This window comes from Epinephelus fuscoguttatus, linkage group LG12, assembly GCF_011397635.1.
Source record: "Epinephelus fuscoguttatus linkage group LG12, E.fuscoguttatus.final_Chr_v1".
Taxonomy (NCBI): Eukaryota; Metazoa; Chordata; class Actinopteri; order Perciformes; family Serranidae; genus Epinephelus; species Epinephelus fuscoguttatus.
The window spans coordinates 20,704,686-20,724,614 of record NC_064763.1 but is presented as its reverse complement, the minus strand read 5'-3'; the positions used below and the strand labels follow the sequence as shown (position 1 = coordinate 20,724,614).

The following is a 19,929-nucleotide window of genomic DNA, read 5'->3' as shown; positions in this document are numbered from 1 at the left end:
CACATGAAGAGCCCATATTTTTCTCCATAACAAAAAGCTCCCTTGTTGACTTCAAGCCGTAGATTTGTGAAAGGATGTTTTATAGTTTGGACACTCAAAGGTATCGTTATCAGTTATCGGAGCTGGGAAATCCTCATTTAGCCCACAGCTACAGCATGTGCCCCACGTTAGACGAGTCACTATCAGACAGCGCGTCAACTTTACAAAATTTAAAGGGCCAGTTCACAATTTTTCTCAATCACTGGTAGACATGCACATGTTTGAGATATTTGTCTATGAATTATCTGCTTCACATCTGATACTGTAGCTGAATATAAAGCGAGTCGTGGTCAACTTCTCCACCAATCCAAAACTAACTGTGTGTGTGTGTGGAAAGAAAATAGAATGACACATGTTCTCTTTTCAGTTGATTTTGTATTTTTTTATTGAATAAATGATTTTAAAAGGTAATAACAATGTTTAAAACTACATTATCTTCACAGCCATTGCTTACATACTCAGATAACCCATCTATATATATTCTTTCAACCCTCCCCACACTTTTTGTTTTGCAATTTTTTTTTTGTTGTTGCTCATTTCTTTTTTTCTTCAGTTTTTTATTTTTTAAAATGTGTTTATTTTTGTTTTTTTTCTTTTGGAGTCATACTATCATATTAAATGCCCATTTCAAGTCTTGTCACACTAACAGCAATTCAATAGGAAAGGAGGAAGGGTCTAGCTCTACAGGGGGGATGGACTTTTTTTTGAAGTTCCCAGTTCATATTATTCCATCAACATTTTTCAAGTTACTAAAGCAGAAAAAAAATTCCAAAAAAAAAAAACTGAAAGGAAAAGAAAGAGTAATTGGTATGAGGAGTTACACCAGGTAACCCTCCCAGCCCATCAGGCCACTGCAACAGAAAAAGTCATTTTGTACAGTGACACGTCTTCGAAGTCAGTGTCTCAAAAATTCAGAACATAGAAAACCACTAAAATAATTTTGAAACTAGATCCAAAATATTCTTTTGAAAAGAATTTATTTTGATGTACAAAAACAGTCATTTCCTTTTTTTTTATGTTCTTTTTTAAAGTTTTTTTAATAAAAGCTTCAAACACAAGTTTATTGTAGTTCTTATTTCATTTGTCATTATCATTATTATTATTGATTCATTTATTCTTTTTTTTTTTATTCATCTATCAGTGCGATTGTATACCAGTGCAGCTACTGGGTCCAGAGTAACGAAAACAGGCTTTTTTTCATTTATAATGGCATAAAAAATAAGGAAAAATCCATCTTTTATACAAAGTATAACTGCTGGTCTTTAGGGAAAAAAACATTTATAAACCCATAAAGCTAGGAGGCACACCATGGGATTTTCATTTTTGTAAATTATAGCAATAATAATAATAATAATAATAATAATAATAATAGTAATAATAATTATACTACCACTAATAATAATAATAATAATAATAATAATAATAAACAAAACAAGTAACAACAATTTGCAACCATTTTTAACCATCCCTGACGCCGTGTACGGCTTCAGAGATAGACTCAATGAAAATTCATTGAAAAATTGTGTTGCTCAATAAGTCAAGACAGTTGAGAAATCGCACAAAAAATAAAATAAAATTAAAAGACATAAAGAACATTTTGTCAATTTGCAGGGGTGTCTTTTGGAAGGACAGGAAGCCAGGCCTTAAGAGCAGCATTTGGGCATGGCCGCTGGCATCTTTGGTTCAGTCAAACATACGAAGGTAACACGAGCTTGAGCATTCCACGAAACATGAGAATGACCACAGAAGGAATGCTGAGGCTGAACTCTAACCCTGGTATGGAACCAAAACACAATCTGCTACAACGAACTACAAATGTCGTTCCATAATATCCCATGAGGTATCAATGCTTTAAACAGTTTATCAGTACAGAAGCAGGACTATTTTCTGCGTGTTTCTACGTAAAACATTAGCTCTGCGTCCCGTTAGAGATGCTTACCTTCAACGTAGTACGAGGCAGGCCGCGTAAGCCTCGGCAACAGGACCTTTCAAACCTTGCATTTTCAGAGGTCAAAAGATTCAGCAGCTAAAGGATAAACGGAGGATGTGCTCAGAAAAAAAAGAGCAGCATCCAGTCTTCTGGGAGAGGCAACGGTCACTACTACTGCCACTATCTACCGAACGACACACATCACACCTTAACAAACTAGGCCATGAGGTTGGGCCACAGTGTAGGGAGTAATCGAGGGAAGAGGGGGGGAGGCTACGTGTGACTTCTTGTCCTTTCAAACCTGCAGGGGTGTTGACTTGCACTGGTAGGAAAAAAAAAACACCTGTTGAACAGATCTGCATATATCAAGGATAGTAAAGGTAACGCATGTAGGATTTTCTCTTAATACATCACTGTTAAACTGTAATAACGACCATTAACAGTACATTCCATAGCCCCTGTGACGTGTTTGCTGCAGGGCATTTTCCTTCTTCATTATATGTATATCAGTCTGGTTTTCCCATAGGGAATTGATCCCAAAAATCCCACGTTGGTTAACGAAAGCGCAGATTTCTTCTCGGGGCTACTGTTTGTATCAGTGACAGTCACATCCTTCAGTATTAAAAATGTGCCGTCATGACTCATTTCACAGCAACATACTACAGAGAAAATCTTACATGCAGCATCTTTAAGTATGATATGATCAATGAGTCCGCATGACCAGTCACGAGCTGTGACCACCCCAATATGAGGTCCGATAGCACCATATTTGTCTTTTAAATCTCTTAATGGTTAATAAGAGTGTCTAAGCCATAGATCAAGCATATCATGGATAAAACCATAGGTCTCATACTCATACATACATGCAACTAAATACATTGCATGTGTATACAAAGACATATATGTAAAATAGCATGGTCAATTTGGTTTTGCAGCAGAAGAATTCAGGTTGTGCTGTATTAAATGGACCAGGAAATGAACGTCTGACTGTTCCTCTGTCAAACTTTTGATGTAGTGTATTCATGAAAGCATACATTTTGCGAGGCATGAAACGGTCTTCCCGTGGTTCAGACATTTAGGGTAACACCACCACAGTGCGCGACATTATTTTAAGAGAATGTGTTTACGGGGGGGTTTCCAAAAAAAAAAAAAAAAAAAAAAGAAAGAAAGGACTGAGGACCAGCAGCTGGGTAAGACGAGAGCAAACAGGAGACTGCAGGAATACAGGAGCCCCCGTATGTCTAAGAAAGCATTCAAGTGAGGAAAACAACATCGACACTGTGGTGCGGAGATGGAACTGGGAACGAGCGAACCACGGGACAAAGGAGCAGTCGGAGCATCATCTACCGGCCCATCGTTTATTAAATCATTCATTTAAGGCAACACAACTTAAATCTGGGTCATTTCGGGTTACTGTGGATGGAGTGCCAAAAGCCCTTGACATTTTGCATAAAGAAAAAATAACCTGTCAGTTAGTAAAGGCTGTTACGAAGAAAGATGGTGGTCAAGTAACAGGAACCTCTCAAAAATTCCAGTTCGCAAAAAACTAAAGCCGAAACCCAAAGCAAGCGGATCGGGTGACGATCCTCAAACATTCTGGAAAAGTAAATCCAACTAGCCTAACGTGTGTGTGGATGTGACTCACAACAAGTAATATTTGGATGGGAGATGGCTTCTTAAGTCCTTACAAAGCCCTGGCTTTTTTATTTGTAGACCTTTACTGCAAGCCGCCCGGCTCCATGCAGAGATTCTGCTCTAACTAACTCAACTGTGTTTGCTCTAACCTACTGCCAAACAGCTGACAAAACAGGCCACGAATCTAAACATTTCCTGTGCCGTGGACACACAAGATCAACGGGATCTCACTGAACAGCAGAGTGTGAGAGGGTAACGGTGGTAGTGCGGTTTCAACAACTAAATTAACTGCTTCAGAATCTGAAGAGCACGACGACATGCACTTCTAAACGACACAAACATGTTAATTAGATCCTTTGTGCGTCAAGTGGCGTGTCTTCATTCAAAATGACAACTTTGATACATCATACTTTGTGAACAAGTGACAATGGTTAGCTATAATCTGAAGAGGCAAGACAATGTTTCCACAACGACGAGGGCAATATACAAGACGACCGACAAATGACTGAAACCGCCCGGTTAGACCGGTATCAGTGGTGCAGCCTTGCCTGAGGCTGGCTGGTGTTAAGTTTGCATTCAGAGGTTGAAGACTGAATACACTAGAGTTGACCGAACGCAAACACTTCAAGCCAAACAACAGACCACTCTTACAAGGTGTGGAATAAAAAGAGAATATGGCTTTAAGTAGTTATAGCATGTCCCATTCAAGTGACTCCCTGCCAGTAAACTCAGAAACCAACAGACACAGTAAATTTAAATGAAAGCATTGTTCATGCACATTCGGTTTTTTGTTTTTTTGTTTTTTTTATGTCTTCTGCTCCCCTTCTCCAATGCGGGGGATATCAGACCCACTTGTATCAAATTTCACATAGTTAACAAATCCCCTGCACAAACGTGATTATCCTCAGACAAAAATGGCTTCCTCCACAATTACCTTAAAGTTCAAAAACAACAAAAAAAGAGGGAATGTGGCTAAAAGCTCGAGCCAAACAAACGCAGTTCAACGTTTACAGGTTCCACCACAAAAACTCTACAAATACTCAAGGGGAAGGTTTCCAAACAAACTCTGTGGGGGAACTTTTTAGGTAAAATCCAATTTCTAAATTTACTCTACTGGTTTTCATCTTGTGGCAGACCAATATCTATATCCACACACAGAAATACACACACGATTGTGAGCTCAAACAATAAACACTACCAGCAAAGGGCATCACAATCCTACTATCTATACTTTGGAGTATACAGATCCCAATATATAGTCCCAACTACAACACTACAAGAGTTTACAAGCAACCTCGACAGTCAATCTTTTTTTTTTTTTTTTTTTTGAGAGGAATCAGAATAGAGACGACACAGCCTTTGAGAACTGCAGTTGCCTTGCTACATGGTATACATGTCTGAATAGTAAGATAAAGAAAAGAAGGAAAAAAATAAGAGTTTTCTTAGTAAATGTAAAATCGTAGCAAAGCCTAAACAATATAAGCGCGAGACTAATCCACCAAAAGAGACTTCCTTCCATCCACAGAATCAAACACCTGATTAGGTTTGCTGAAAAGACATAAGATTAATAAAATCTAATATTTGTTTAGTTTTCAAAAATATTAATGGATAGGGGGGTTATAGATATAGGTATACATAATGCTGCAAAAACTTAACCACAGGCAAAGAAAAATAAAGAAATGTGGATTTCTTGCCATAATCAAATGATGCTTCGTTGCCACCCGTTGCCATGTCAACGTCTGGGAGACGGCCAGCATGGCAACGGAAACTATCATCATAAAATGGTACAGTAGTAGAAATAGCTAGACCAGGAGGGGGCAGGCTCTCCTGGGAAAAGGTCCGCGGAGAGGTCCAATGATTGGTCATGCGGCTCGCTGTCAGGAATAATGGTTGTAGGGTGGTAGAGGGTGCCCAATGCCATTCTGGTAGTGATGGTGCTGGCGGTGGGCGATGTACTCTGCATAACCCATTGTCATCTTTTCGCTACGGTACCTGGGGATGAGACAAGATGTGTTGGTAAAGGCTAGCTCACCATGATGGTCACCACAGTCTGAACCAAAACGCAGGACCTACACTTTGACCCTGTTTAACACAGATGGGTCAATACTGGATTTAGGAAGTCTTGGCCAGAACAGTAAATTTTTCGAAAGGACTCCACAGATTTAGCATTGCAAATTGTCTCTTTTGAGGTATCAAAATCGATGCAGTACAACCAGAGATATCTTTTTAATTCCACAGATTCTTCTTCCTTGTTAAAACATGGCTCCCACAATGCAACTTAACCACCAATAGTTTATTCGTAGGCTTTTCCGATTAGCACTTTTGGGCAACGCCTGGGTCAAAGCATGCCATGCCGATTACAGTTTCCATAGTCGTTTGAACGGGCTGAGTTGTGTGCCACGCCTGAGATGGACCAACTTTGGGTTCGGGCTAAAAGCATGCCCGACTGCCTCCATGCAGGCAGTGGTGATGTCTCGCCGACAGCCACCAACCACTGACGTCCCAGTTTTCCCCTCAAACAAGCATGTGTCTTGAGACTCAACTCCAGAAGACCAGAGAGAAAAACCTTTTCACAAGTCTCGGTGTGATCAGCTCTCAGTACTTATGTATCAACCAACTGAAGCTCTGTGTCAAGGACATGCCAGATTCAAAGTCTATTAAAGCATAATTCTTAAAAAGAATTAGGAAACAAACGTGCCGGTAAACAAAACTCTGTCACACACAAGCGCAAAATAGAGCTATGTTATGTCTACAGCTACAGAAAATAGATTTGCAGTTATGTTAGATCACGTAGAAGGTTATCCATGTAAGATTACTGTAACATTTCATTACACACAACAGAATTCCATGACTTCAGTGGTTTTTTTTTTACTAATTCCATGACTTTCCCAGGCCTGGAAAATGTGATTGTGAAATTCCATGACCTTTTCATGTTGTCCTTGACCGTGGAAACCCTGTGTACTTTCAGATATCATTTCCTTATTTTGCTGCTTCACAATAAAAGCTTGGGAATAACAGAATAACAGGACTTTTATTGGGAAGTATTTGTAGGAAACAAGTCTACTAGTACTGCAGGGATGAAGAGTAGAAGCAGAAACAGCTACAGTGAGATGTTAAGATGAAGATCTGCAGATAACAGGCTCTTACAGCACCAATTTCTTTTACCTGCTGTGCTGTGTGATGGAAATACCCCCCCCCCCCCTTTGATCAACTTAAGTGGCAGGCAGCAGAATACATACATACACTTGCCCTTTTAAAATTTGTGTCGGCTTCGTGTTCATTGGCAAAACTCTTACAAACATTAATCAGGTTAAATATTAGGATTTTGTCTGATGTTTGGGTACATGGATCTAAATGAATGCAAGTGGCAAACAAAGATCACAACAATGACATATTAATCTATCAGCACGACTGTAGGTAAAACAATAAGAGTCATCTCACCTGGTTAACTTAATGGTCTTCCTGAAGTCATTTGTGATGGGAGCTTTGTAACCTCCCTTTCGTAGTAAGGAATCTATGGTTTGAATGTGGTCCCAACCTTGATAAAAGAAGAGTTAAATCTCTTTACACATTCCTAAAAAAAATCCACATCTGGAGCAACATACAGTGTCTTTCTGAACATATATTAATTTCTGGGCACAGATAGAGCTTACCTTGCTCCTTTGCAACCTCTGGTAGGTAGGTGGCGGTGCGCTTTGATCCTTTTTCATTGAAAAACTCTATCCTAATACCGTGAACACCCACCTGAAATTCAAGACATACACGACAAGGCAACAATGTGTTTTTAATCCAATAAATGGCTCTAATTTTGAAACCAAGTGCAGCGTTTTTGCATTTGTTCAAACAGGTCATAGCATAAAACAAAACAACCTCCATATATTGTGTGAACAAGATATAGAGGGAAATGATGACATTAAAGGGCTGGATGAACCTGCAGGCAGCAGGCATCGTCATGTGATCCATACAAAACCAAGAAAAGTGTTTTTTTTCCCTACAATTTGATCAATTTGCCCAGTGTGGACACAATTGTCTTTATAACTTACCTCATCTTCCAGGCCTTCTAACTTTACTAATGGTAGACGGCGGGCTGATAAAAGTGCACAAGAGTCTTGTGGACTTTAACTATTTTTTGTGCGGATGGGTCCACAACTGAAGCGACTGCCGTCTTGCTTTTGGTCAGATATCCTGATATCTATAGGTAGTGTGTTCCATTGCTTTGGGGCGTAATTAACAAAGGCCGCATCCCTGATCTTCTTCAGGCTGTTGCTGAGAACCTCCAATAAACCAGCAGCAGATGATCGCAGTGTTAACTAACAAACAGTTAACAAGGGAGTTAGCGATGCAGCTCGGTCCCAGCCCATGTAGGGCTTTGTATACAAGGAGGAGCAGCTTAAAATCAATCATAAATGTAATAGGAAGCCAGCAAGAACGGCTAAGACTGGCCTGATGTGCTCTCTCCTCTTGGTTCTGGTTAAAAGCTGAGCTGCAGAGTTTTGAATGAGTTTGGTGAGTGGTGTTTTTTGGGAGGCCAGTTAAAAGTGTGTTACAGTAGCCTCTTTCAACTCTGTTCATTGATGCACTGCTGTCAGGCTAACATTACTAGGTAACATTGGCTAGCTTTGGCTACAATTTTCTACTTAATATGTCAACCATTCCCAGGCGTCTGGTGAAACACAGTTTAAAATCTGTGTTGTGGCTAAAAACACGGAGAAGTTGTCCCAGCACACTGTAACTGCATCCAACTCGAAGCACTTTAAACGCAACATTAGTTGACTCCGCTCCTCCAGACTGAAGACAGAGGATTATGATCCACATCTGCTGCCTTGGGTTCTACTATTTTTGGAACTTAGAAGTAGCCTTTTCCCCTCAACTTGGTCAACTGGAACAGCTGTCCCTGTCTAAACTAGGGATGGGCAAACGATCAAAATTCTTTATTCGATCATCAAAAACATTATCGATTAATTGATAAGCGAGTATTGGAAAAGAGAGAAAACAAAAGAGTGCAGTGCAGACTATCGCCGCAAGAGAGCACAACTGCCCCAGTTTTGAGCTTTAACCCCCCAGGCCAAAGAGGAAGAATGGCGGGCACGCGCAGTTCACCCCTGGGTGTTTACAACCCTTGCCAGTCATGGGTTACAGGCTTCGGTTTTCAGCGAAACCTCCGTCTGTCAATGGTGCAGTGTTTTCAGAGGCCTCAAGGGAAGCCGCCGAAGCTTTGGAGAGCAATGAGAGCCTCCGTCTGTTTATGATTTTTTGCCTGGCATAGGTCTGGCGGGGGGTCTCGTAGGCACGGCGGCTCACCGGGCCTGTAGCATTGTAGGGGAAACACTGCGACTATCGAGCAAAATTACTTGTGATCGATCAAAATCCTTAACAATCAATCATCGATAATTGAAAATTGATGCCCAACGCTAGTCTAAACCATTTGTGCAGTGTTGGTAGTCTTTACCTCCAGTTGCCTGCCCACATCTTGACAGCACACTGATATATGACGTCATACGTAAAGTAGCTACTAATGGCAGAAAGAGTGAGCATTTAAGCACCACACTTCTTAATGCAAATGTTTTTACCAAATCATGTCTCTTACCTCCCAGTCAAGGTAATCACCGACGTCTTCAAAGTTGGTGAGAAGAGATACTGAGCAGAAGAGGCGAGGCAGCTCATCCCTTGTCATAGGGGGGAAGCGGCTGTCTTTAAGGGCACTGCGGGCAGAAAAGCACACGCAAAATACAATTACAAGAGGTAATTCAGAAATGAGTAATCACAGTCAAGTATGAGGAGTGCCAATTATGTGATGACTGTGTGAAGAATATGAAAATGCGATGCACTCCAATAACCATTGCTTATTGGCCAGTGAGGTCGCAGCATGGACTCTGATCATGGCCGTTCACAGCAGCTCAGTGCTGTTTGTATTGTGTGTATCTGTACACAGTACCATCACAGAGCTGCGAGTGTTTACATACATTTGACACGTCAGCTGTGTCTGCCCTCAGGTCAAAAACACACACACCAGGTATTTACAGATGGCTGTTTTTACACCGGAAGACTCACTCTTATGCTCTGTGCCATTTGTAAGATGACATTAAAATATCAGTAACATAAACCATTTGGATGATACATCAATTTGGGGTTAACCAGTGTCACTGGCTATGACATTATTCTGACGTTGATACACTCATATAAACAGCATTTTCGTTTGGATAATCCGAGTTAGACATTTTTCCTCTTTTAAGACGTAGGATATGATGGTGTTAATCTGGTTTTAGAAACATTCTTTGAACATGTATACAGCACATTCGGAATATATGTCTCAATTGGGGGTTTTTACCACAGTACAAACCATGTAGTTGACAGTTCACAAGGCTGGGGTTGAGATGCATGCCCAAAAGACAGGCTGCATTTCTGGGTAGAGGGAGAAACCCACCTACTTTTAAACATTATGAAAAATTTGGATAGCATCAGGCTTTTGGATACACACAAATGTCGCATTGTTGACCTTTTCAAGGGGCTGGTTGAAGGAATGAAAGATGGAGGCTGTGTTTGCATGGTCAAGCGAGTCAGCTACTGGAGGAAAACTTTTTGATTCATAGAGGCAAAACAGCACAAGCGGCCCAGCCATTCCACTCCATATTTTGACATGATAAGGGACATGTTAGGGCATGTTAAGTGGAGTATGCACGCCTGCGTGTAAGCAGGAATATTAGTGGAATGTTCATTTTCATTACCCATGTAAACAACTTAGTGGGTAGACTGGATTTTGGGGGATACGGGAAATTACTGCAATATTTTGTGTATGTAAACTTAATCAGTGTGTTCCCAATACAACTACATAAGAACTCTCTATTCTCACAGCTTTACATTTTTTCAATTAAACATCTTTATAATACAACATACATTACAGTTGTAATTATCAATACATTTCATTTGTGTCACTGCTTGTCCTTTTGATCTCATCAGCGCCAGGTCATCACGACAAAACACATGGTGTCAGCATCTTTCTGCATCCAAGTCAATGTCAAGACAAACTGTGTTGCTGGCACACTGTAACTGCAGTTTGTCTGACTGTTAATGACAAATACTCACACATATACAGTAAACAGTATTCAATTGTCTATATAAATAAACGTCAATGGAAAACATTCATGGAAAAACCTACTTCAGAACATTAATGACTGTTTTGAATAATTTTTGAAGCCACAGGACCTGGGATCAAAGGAGACACACGCTCCATATGCTTAATTTACCACAGCCAGTCCCTCCAGGATCTTGCGGCCCAAAACCCTTTCATTTGTGGCCAATTTGTCAAAAATTGCAGCATTTTTGTGTGATTTTTTAAAAAAAAACGCTGGGAAATTGCGGGACTTTTCAAAAATTGCAAGCCCCCGCAAATATTGCAGACTTTCGTTGAATTTGCGTTAGTTATTGCGATTGCAAGATCGCGATTTTCTGGAGGGACTGCACAGCATCACTGTTTCTCCACACTCCACAGTCATGCACCATTTGGTCTACAGCTCTGAAACAAAGGAAATAACTTTGTAGTGTTGCTTACCTGGTAAGGGTGTACTCCCTGAGTCCTGAGTGCAGATTCATGGCAGAAAATGTACCTATACAACCCCTCAACCGCTTGTCTCTGCCTATTTTCCATGTGACAAACAGCGGGCTGAAAAACAACGAGAGCACCATGTAAGAGCAGTGACACTTTAATACCTTTCACACTGGATATACATTGCTGTATTGTGTAAAAGTTGGTTAACAGCACACAGAAGTGAACTCCGATGTAGTTTGCCATAGCTGTATTTACATTTGGTAAAACTGGCACAATAGTCTTCAACACCATGATGCATAAGCTTTCATCCAAGAATGCAGACTTTGGTTCATAGCACTGGGCCACACACACACATCACATGAATTTCTTCGTGCAGAAGGAAGCTCACCTAGCACCGCTGAGCTAGCTAAGGATGCCATTGATATTTACATCATGGACAAGCCTCTTGTCCATGATGTAAATACACACTTCCTTCTGCGCGGTGATATGGTTGGAGGGTGTAGTTTGGCTGAAGGAAAACAGTTCCTACACAACAAGATCTATGGATTATCTTGAGTAACCATGTCATGATTTCTGGAAAGAGACATTGCTGTTGAGTTTTTCAAATGGATTTTTTTGGTGCTTTGAGCACCACAAGCCGAGAGCCATCTAGTCCCACTACATTGGTGAGAAGGCAGACATCTCTACAGCTATTGTTTCCTTGGCAAATCTACACTGATAAACAGCACTACAGGTAAGAGGAAAAACATGTATTTTTTGATTCTGGCGTAAACTGTCCCATAAAAGGCATCTCATTTGGGTTTGCCTAACGTAAGTTCATGGAATTAAGCACTTTGGAGAACAATACTCAACGTTATGACATTATTGGCAGGCATCACAGTGGATCAGAACCAAAACTGTGCATAACAGGGATTGCGATGCAGTATTATGTAAATAAGTACAGACACCCTTTCTACACCAGACACCGTTCCAGTCATCTGTCTAACGGGAACAAATACACTTAAATTTGAACCATTCTAGCAGTCTACGCTGGCTTGTATCTGCTCCTGCTTCAATCAAGTTTCACTACTCGCTCACTTCACTTTCCTTGTCTGTTTTCTTCTACACTGATTGTGTATTGTGTTGTTTTGAGCACTGTCAAGATGATTCAGATTCACTATGACACTGACAGCTTCTGCCCAGGTTGCTCAACAGTAAATGGCACATCTTATTTTAATCCTCATTGTGTAAAGTTAGTCTGACTCACTGATTTATTGTCACTTGCCCATTGAAGGTCTTGTTCTCAGATGCCAAGTCACATACCATTGCAGGGCTGTGGACTATTTTTCTTAATGTGAGCACCGGTCCAATTTTAAGAGCAGCAATTAAATTCAAAAATGACACTTCGATACTTTAGCGATATTACTCGTGTCACTGATTCATTCTTTGGTAATAGACAATGATTCTTCTACAGCAACAAGGCTTGTCTTCTTTTACAGCACCTCATGACACTAATGAAAATTAAACTGTGTAAAGAGAAAGGAGATGAATGGGGAAAATAGCTCAGATTGTTTCCTCTGTGAAGAAATTTTCAATACCTGAACCAAGTCAACTTCGCCGCTGGCTCATACACAATGTTTTGTGTTTAATCCATAACATCCTACGCTGTAAAAAGTCCAATTTTTTAAAAAAGAAACATACATGAGGCATTTTCTCTATGAGCACAACTTAGAATTTTATTTTTAGCTTCTTTATATAAAAAACAACTGGTTTACAACATCAAAATCTCAAGTTCTGATTCAATAAATACCAGTGATTAAAAACAAAAATGTGAACTACAAAAGGAACAAAAACATTACAGCTACAGCACACAGGCGCAAATAGTCTTATTAAAACCAATGTGATGTCTAATGGTCATTGCTTTTGAGTCTTGTGTCTTACTGAAGTTTCACCCAGCAGTTCCTCAGAAAACCTCTGCATGCTAACTGTCCTGTGGCTTCATTACATCTTTCCCGGACCATTTCCCCTCACCTCTGCCAGTGAGGAAAGGGCGGTGTCGTCTGGTGTTGTCCTCAAAGAGGGGATCAACAGGGGCAAAGGTTAATGTAACACAATGCAAGACATGTATTAACCATATAGTGTGTTTGCTGGCTAGTTATTACCTTTGCACTGTAATCTTAAATTTCAGTTGTGTTAGCTTTAGCTACAAATTTTAAGTAGCTTACGGTATACGTATCAATGTCAGCACACATAACATTACACAGATTAATTAATATTAGCCCAACAATTAACTACAGTTGCCTTATGAAGTTATACAACCATTCAAGTCAACTACAGTAAGCTAGCTAAATGACCTACCAAGAGATGTTAACTTACCTGCAGTAGCGCTCCCCAAGTAGCATGGTTCATTGGTTTTCTTGCAGTCAAAATGAAGCAAAGTATTTTAAAATGTATACTGCGTTTGCGGTCCTTGAAGCAGCTACCTATGCGCATATATTGAGTCACAGCTCTCCACGTGTGTCCCTCTATTTGGAGGTGAAGGCTTGCTGTTTTTACGAAACGACATGTAAGCCAGACAGCCAGTCTAGACGGCAAGAACACCCACCGTCTCAAGGGGATTCACAATTGCAATGTTTACCATTATGACCTAAAATAAAGGGCATATTTGCAACAAGCATGGGTCCCGTTTCTTAATTTGAGCACCACTGTGTCCTAAAAAAAGATCACAAAATGTGACAAATCATCAGAATCTGGGGCCCTGAATTGCTCACTGGTTAGCTGTGCAGAGCACTGTGTCATTGTCAAATGTTGTAGTTGTTCTGAGCATTCCAATAATTCAATCTGACAGTGCCCCCAAGTTAAGGACATGTCGAGGACACCACAGACCATAATTATGAGTTTCTCGGACCTGTGGGAGTTTTCATATTGGGTGGGCATTAGTCTACTACATTCCTGGTCATGACTGGCTGGTTGGCTTTAGACCTTGGTTTCATGTGGTGAGGGTTCGCCGCCATCCCAATGTTTAAACCTTCAAGACTGACAGACTTAGGGTCCATTTAAATGAGATTGATTTTTCTATGGTAGGGTGGTACATTTAAATATTGCATACTTAGATCTACACTGACTGCTTAAATTAAAAAAAAGATTATTTTAAGAGCTTCCAATGCATAAAACCTTCTAACTCTCTAAGCCCTTTGTGAATGCCTTTCCCATGTCCCTGCCAAAGGAAATTACACACATTTTACAGTTGATTATGCTTATGTTTTTACTACCACAATGTTGTTATGATCACAAGACACTACCTAAGATATAGCTATTATTGTGTTATTCAGAGAGCCAGCAGCAAACACTCGGTTTATCAAACTATATCAATTCCTACTTAGGCATTCTAAATCCTGACACCCTTAGGCAATGGCGCACTTATCCTGATTGCACAGGTGACATCAGTTAATGTTTATCAAGGTTTAATGCTTAGTGTGGACACTGGGGCTGAGTCTCAAAAGGGATTTCCAAATGGACACACCAACACTGGGAGATTACTCTTAGGGCACATTCATACCAGGATAGTCCGGGCGACTCGGTTCGATTGGGCGGGGAACGCGGAAAAATTTCACACTTTAATTTGGTTCGGTTCACTTTCACACTGCACTTTTTAAAGCAGACCAAAGCCCCTGGACAGCATTACGCAGTTACAACAGCTGCTCATTTGGGGGCGGTATTGCCCGAAATGACCACTGACAAGGAAGAAAAAAGCATGAGGAAGAAGACGACTGCTCATTAGTTGGCCAGGACCGACAACAGAAATCCATACCCTACAGTCACATACCTTAATATATTGGTGTCACAGTTTTTTTTTAAACCTTAGATCCACAGACCGATTAAATCTGCGTGCCGCCATCCTCTCGCTAAACAAATTCAAAACTGCTTCTCCCAGTTCACACCATTGGCTTTGTTTGTTTTGTTTTTTTACCCAAAATGCACTGCGCTCTATGTCACTTCCTCTCTTTGGTTCTCTGGATAGTATGTTTGCATTTCCCACTGCAAGCCAACTGCACCAGGGTTCACTTGCAAGTGAACCAAGACCCCCAGTTTTAAAGCGGATCAGGGTCGCTTGTTTGGTCCGTACCAGAGTTCGAATGAGCGTTCACACCACTACAAACGAACTGAAATATCCATGGAAGTGGACCAGGATTCGTTTAAAGTGGACCAAATAGTACCAGTGTGAATGCGTCCTTAAAAGGGACTGGGGAAATATAATGTGGTGGCTCGCACTTTTTACTGTGGACTTGTGCATTAATTTTTAGAGGCAGCCATGTATGGAATCAGGAATGTCTGAAAAACAAATAAGAGTGCTGAATCTGCATTTCACAATTATCTCACATGTATGTGGTTAGTCCAGCTAACAGCAAAGGTGCAGTACATTGAGCTCTAGCCATTCTGTCTGTGACATGTCAATTCATTGTTCAGTGTTTGCCACACCACTGTCAGTTGTGAATGGTTCTCATATTTGAATGTGTGAAGCCTCTTGCCTGGAATTTGCTGAGGTGATTTTGAGATAGACTCTGGATAGAGATGTTAGTGTGATAAGTTGTGAGCATACACTTGTTTGATTAAAGGCTCCAACATGTTGGATTTTCCTTCAAAGGTCAACATGCCGAAAGCAGCATTTCAACAGACTCATCATTCAATACAGTCTCAGCTATAAGTGCAGGAAAAAATGGATGTGAATGTGCTGAGTATACAGATAAGGAACAACACAGTATGCAAACTGGGAGTGTTGAAACTGTTTACACAAATACACGACACTGACAACCCATTATGTGCACTGGAAATGTATGCAGCATTGTTTGTTAGTGTGGAAGAGTGTTACACTTCGATTTTAAACTTTAATTTGTCACATGACAACAGAAAGACACACCTAAAAACAACATGAGGCAATTCCATTGACTTTTTTGGATACTTTTAAAGTGGTTCGTGTCAATAAGTAACTCCAAAGTCTCTTTGCTTAATTCAGGTCAATACACTGGAATACTAAACTGTACTTGCAATTGCACACAATTCCTTTACAACCTCAGAATTTAAGTAAAACGCCCTATAAGTCACATGCTGTTACAATACAATGCTCATCTAAGGTGGGGTCAAAATGTTTCAGTGGAGGGCGTAGGAGGGCGATTCCAGGCAAAAACAACCCCCATACATTTAATTATCTTATAGATTATCTTATAGTCAATTTGGACATGACACCTACAGAATTATGTTCAGTGAATACTTCGAATGAATTCACACCATATTTGTCTGTTTGCTGCATTAATGTAACACTGACAATACTGTTTGTACGTTAACTTTGGCCATAAAGGATGCTCAGAGCTTCTTAGTACCAAGCAAGAACCACATTTTCTTTGTTGGTTGGTGCTAAACTCGGTTGACGTTAGTTTCTCTTAATTCGACAGTACACTACTATAAAAACCTGCTTTAAAAACGAGCCAGTGATGTGACATGTTATTAAGCCATAGTATCACAGACTTTTAAAACATTTACCATTAAATAAATTACCACAAGCTGATTTGGTTTTCGTTGCTAAGCTAATGTAGCTTGCAGCTAACAAAGCTAAGCCTAGTATGTGGCAACCCCGGGTTCATTGAGGGCAACATAAAAGATTAAGCACACTAACGTTAACTTTTGATGTTTTATATTTTAGCGGTTTGAGTGCTCTAGCGTTACTAGTGAAACTGCTGGTGTTAAACTGAATAAACAAGCGATGTTTAATTTCTCGTTCCACCCTGTTTCTCTTAGCTTAGCGTTAAGTGTTAGAGGCTAGCTAATGTTAGTTACTAGCAAACAGGCTTAACGTTAGCCGAGTTGAATAAACAGTATCGTAAAATGTCTTTTTCGCCGAGTAGCGACGGGAAATTTAAATGTACATCAGAGCACATCACTCAGTGACATGTGACACAGCGTAATAACATCATATTCAATCATTCATTGAAACATTAGTGTTGGGTTAGTACAGCAGCGGGCCAGTGCCGACAGTCTGTTCCACTAGGCCCCACAATCCCAACTTGGCCAAATTAAGCTGTGATCGCGAGGTTTTCACGTTAAATTAATTATAAGTAAAATGTTGTTTCGATGTGACAGTTTGTGCCCTTAACAGTGAAGCTGAATCCAGAGGCAACCCCATCAAGTGTGCCGCAAAAGTGATATGTTGAGAGGATATACCACTGAGCTTTGACATGCAGCAAAACAACAAAAGGCAAAAAAAAAATACTCACTAGGGATCATTTGTAAACCTGGGTGTTCTCGGAGGTTGGTATCCGTACAGATGGCAATAAAGCACGTCAAAACAGAAGCAGCACATCTCCGCTGAGACGACCATTTTCCTGCCGCCACTTCCCGAACCAGGTCCCGAGCTGAGATTCGGGGAGAGGCCGGATGAAGTGTAACCGGCCGGGGCTGGGGACAGAGCGTTTGTGCCGCTGCTGCCACTACTACTACTGCTGCCGCTAACGTTACCCCCGGGTCCCCCCAGGCCGTTGGCTCTGCTCACGTTCGCCGCTGCTGCAACGGTCGCGGAGGAGCCAATCCCCAACTCCGAGCCACAATGTCCGGTTCCTGCCACCCCGCTTCCCGCCCCCACCCCGCCGGGACCCCCCGACCCGGGCGATCCCGACAGTTTCTGCTTCTTCACCCCGCAGCACCCGGCCGCCATCTTGGAACAATCTGCACCGACACACCGCTTCCGACCCATAACCGTCACCGCGGGAAGGGTGGGGGGGAACGCCGACCAGACGTAGAAATCCCACTGCGTTGATACGTATGACGGACAATACTCCACTTTCACTCTTTTTTATTTTTTTGTCGGACGACGAAATAACCGATGTGGCGAGAAGACTGCAATGTCACCCTAGCGTTGCCTTTAAAAATGCGTGACTTCGCTACGCAAAATCCATAGCTGGATAAGCGTTTTTTCCTTGAGTAGTCAGCCAGTCCAGCTTTGGACCACGGTGTTCCAGTGGATCACCGATAACGTCAAGTCCCAGCCTAATATTCACCCCTTTTCCCTAACACGACACCATCCAAGGCGATCTCAGTCAGTTCCTCTTAAACATACAAGTTCAGGGAGTGCACGGTCCGAACAGGCCGCAGATGACAGTAGCCAGGCGGTCCAGATGTGAAGCCGACAGCCAGTGCGCTGTAGCCCAGCAGCACACCTCTCCAAGTGGAAGCCGGGAGCTTGAGTACGCAGCAGGACCCATAAGCTTCAGCACAAATTGCGCACAATGTCTTGGACAGCGTAGCTTCTCATTGCACCAGCTTGTTTGCCACTGCCTCACGAACTTCTAATTACACAACAGGCCCAGTATGTTGGAATTCCAGACGCTGGGATAACGCAGAGTAAAATGGCATCTGACAATGCGGGGTTGGCATGGCACAATGAAACGCGTCAGCGCCGAGCAAGTCATTTCAGTAACGTTAGCCCACAGTTTGCACCTGCATGATGTCTGCTCTTGGACCTGGTTACCAGAAAAAAATCTCAATAACAGCCCCGCGTCAGATGTAGAGCTCAAAGTTTTCAGTACAGGTTTGTTTGGAGGTTGTCATCCGTTTATGGGGATACATATAGAAGAGCATTCTAGTCCGTGAGCCGTGAGAAATCCTCCGGGTTTGGCAAAGCTCGCTCCGCACCCGTCTCTCAGCTGCTACCATTCAGTGCTGTTCGGGTAAAAGCCCTGTGTGTCTGTGGGCACAAGCATCGGTGTCGTCGGCACGCCGGAAGCGGATTCAGCAACTGCGTTGCGCCCAGTTGCTACACATTCTGCGTAGCTTCTGGGGGTATCAAATTTGCAATTCAGAAGAAATGTACGGTGCCGTGGAAGCATGCGCGCTCCCGACGCATGTGTGCGTGCATGGAAAAGTATCAGTATCCCTAAGCTATAAAAGGGATAGAGCTAGAGTGGTCTCTCTGCACTGGGCCTCTCCTTTAGACTGTTTGCTTTTAAGGGAATTGATTTGCCAGAGTCTTTGTGCTTCACTGAGGTGATTTATCCTCTGTGTGTGTCTCTGTGGGTTAAGATAAAGGTTAATGCTTTCTGTTAAAGTAACTTGCAGTGTTGGTTTCATTCCAAATAGCTAATATGGAGTCTTACATATCATGTGCTGGTGCTCAGGGCTGCTGGTAGACATTCTGGGCCTCATGACCACATCTTATCTGGCTCCTTGAAACAGTAAATGAAAATAAGTACTGTAATCTCTTCAACTCCCATGGGCGGATTATAAAACAATGGGCCCCTGGGTGCAGATATGCAAAAGGCCCCACCTCCTCTTCTTTATTTGGAGCAAGACTCACAGACTTTATGGTTTTGCCTCTTTATTGTCATTGTTTTGCATCTCTTTGTACTCATTATGCATCTTTTGTGTCTCTTTGAGGTCATTTTGTGGTTATTTTGTGTCTCTCATAAGTTCCTTTTCATGTCTTTGTGGCGTCTTTTTGAGTCTCTTCCTGCTTCGTCAAGCAGGATTATACTTCTGCCTTGAATTGACGTCGTAGCCTGACATGCACCTCCCCAGAAATGTAACTACACGTCACGTCGACGCAGACCAAATGTCTGTTTTTGTAAGCTGAAATCATTTCCCTTAGTGGAAACAAAGCTTTGATTTACTTTTATTTTGCAGATAAGAAACAATAAATTGTGAAGACAATACAGCCTCCACAAGCATTTTTTGTGTGTGATTTATCCTGGCTTTACAGGATAATGTAATTATGCTAATTTTTACAATGTAAAATGCCATAGGCTTGTGCTAA

The 19,929-nt window shown here is 41.5% G+C and overlaps 1 protein-coding gene across 1 annotated transcript; it reads right to left on the bottom strand.

The window, feature by feature from the left end:
• Positions 1–530: 530 nt before the first annotated feature.
• On the bottom strand, positions 531–19,218 carry ammecr1 (AMMECR nuclear protein 1). Its single transcript, XM_049593179.1, has 6 exons — positions 17,399–19,218; positions 11,154–11,264; positions 9,192–9,306; positions 7,258–7,348; positions 7,046–7,142; positions 531–5,596 (listed from the first exon to the last, which is right to left on the bottom strand). Exons 1-6 carry the CDS (start codon positions 17,872–17,874, stop codon positions 5,482–5,484), a joined length of 1,005 nt encoding a protein of 334 aa, XP_049449136.1. The 5' UTR covers positions 17,875–19,218; the 3' UTR covers positions 531–5,481.
• Positions 19,219–19,929: the final 711 nt, after the last annotated feature.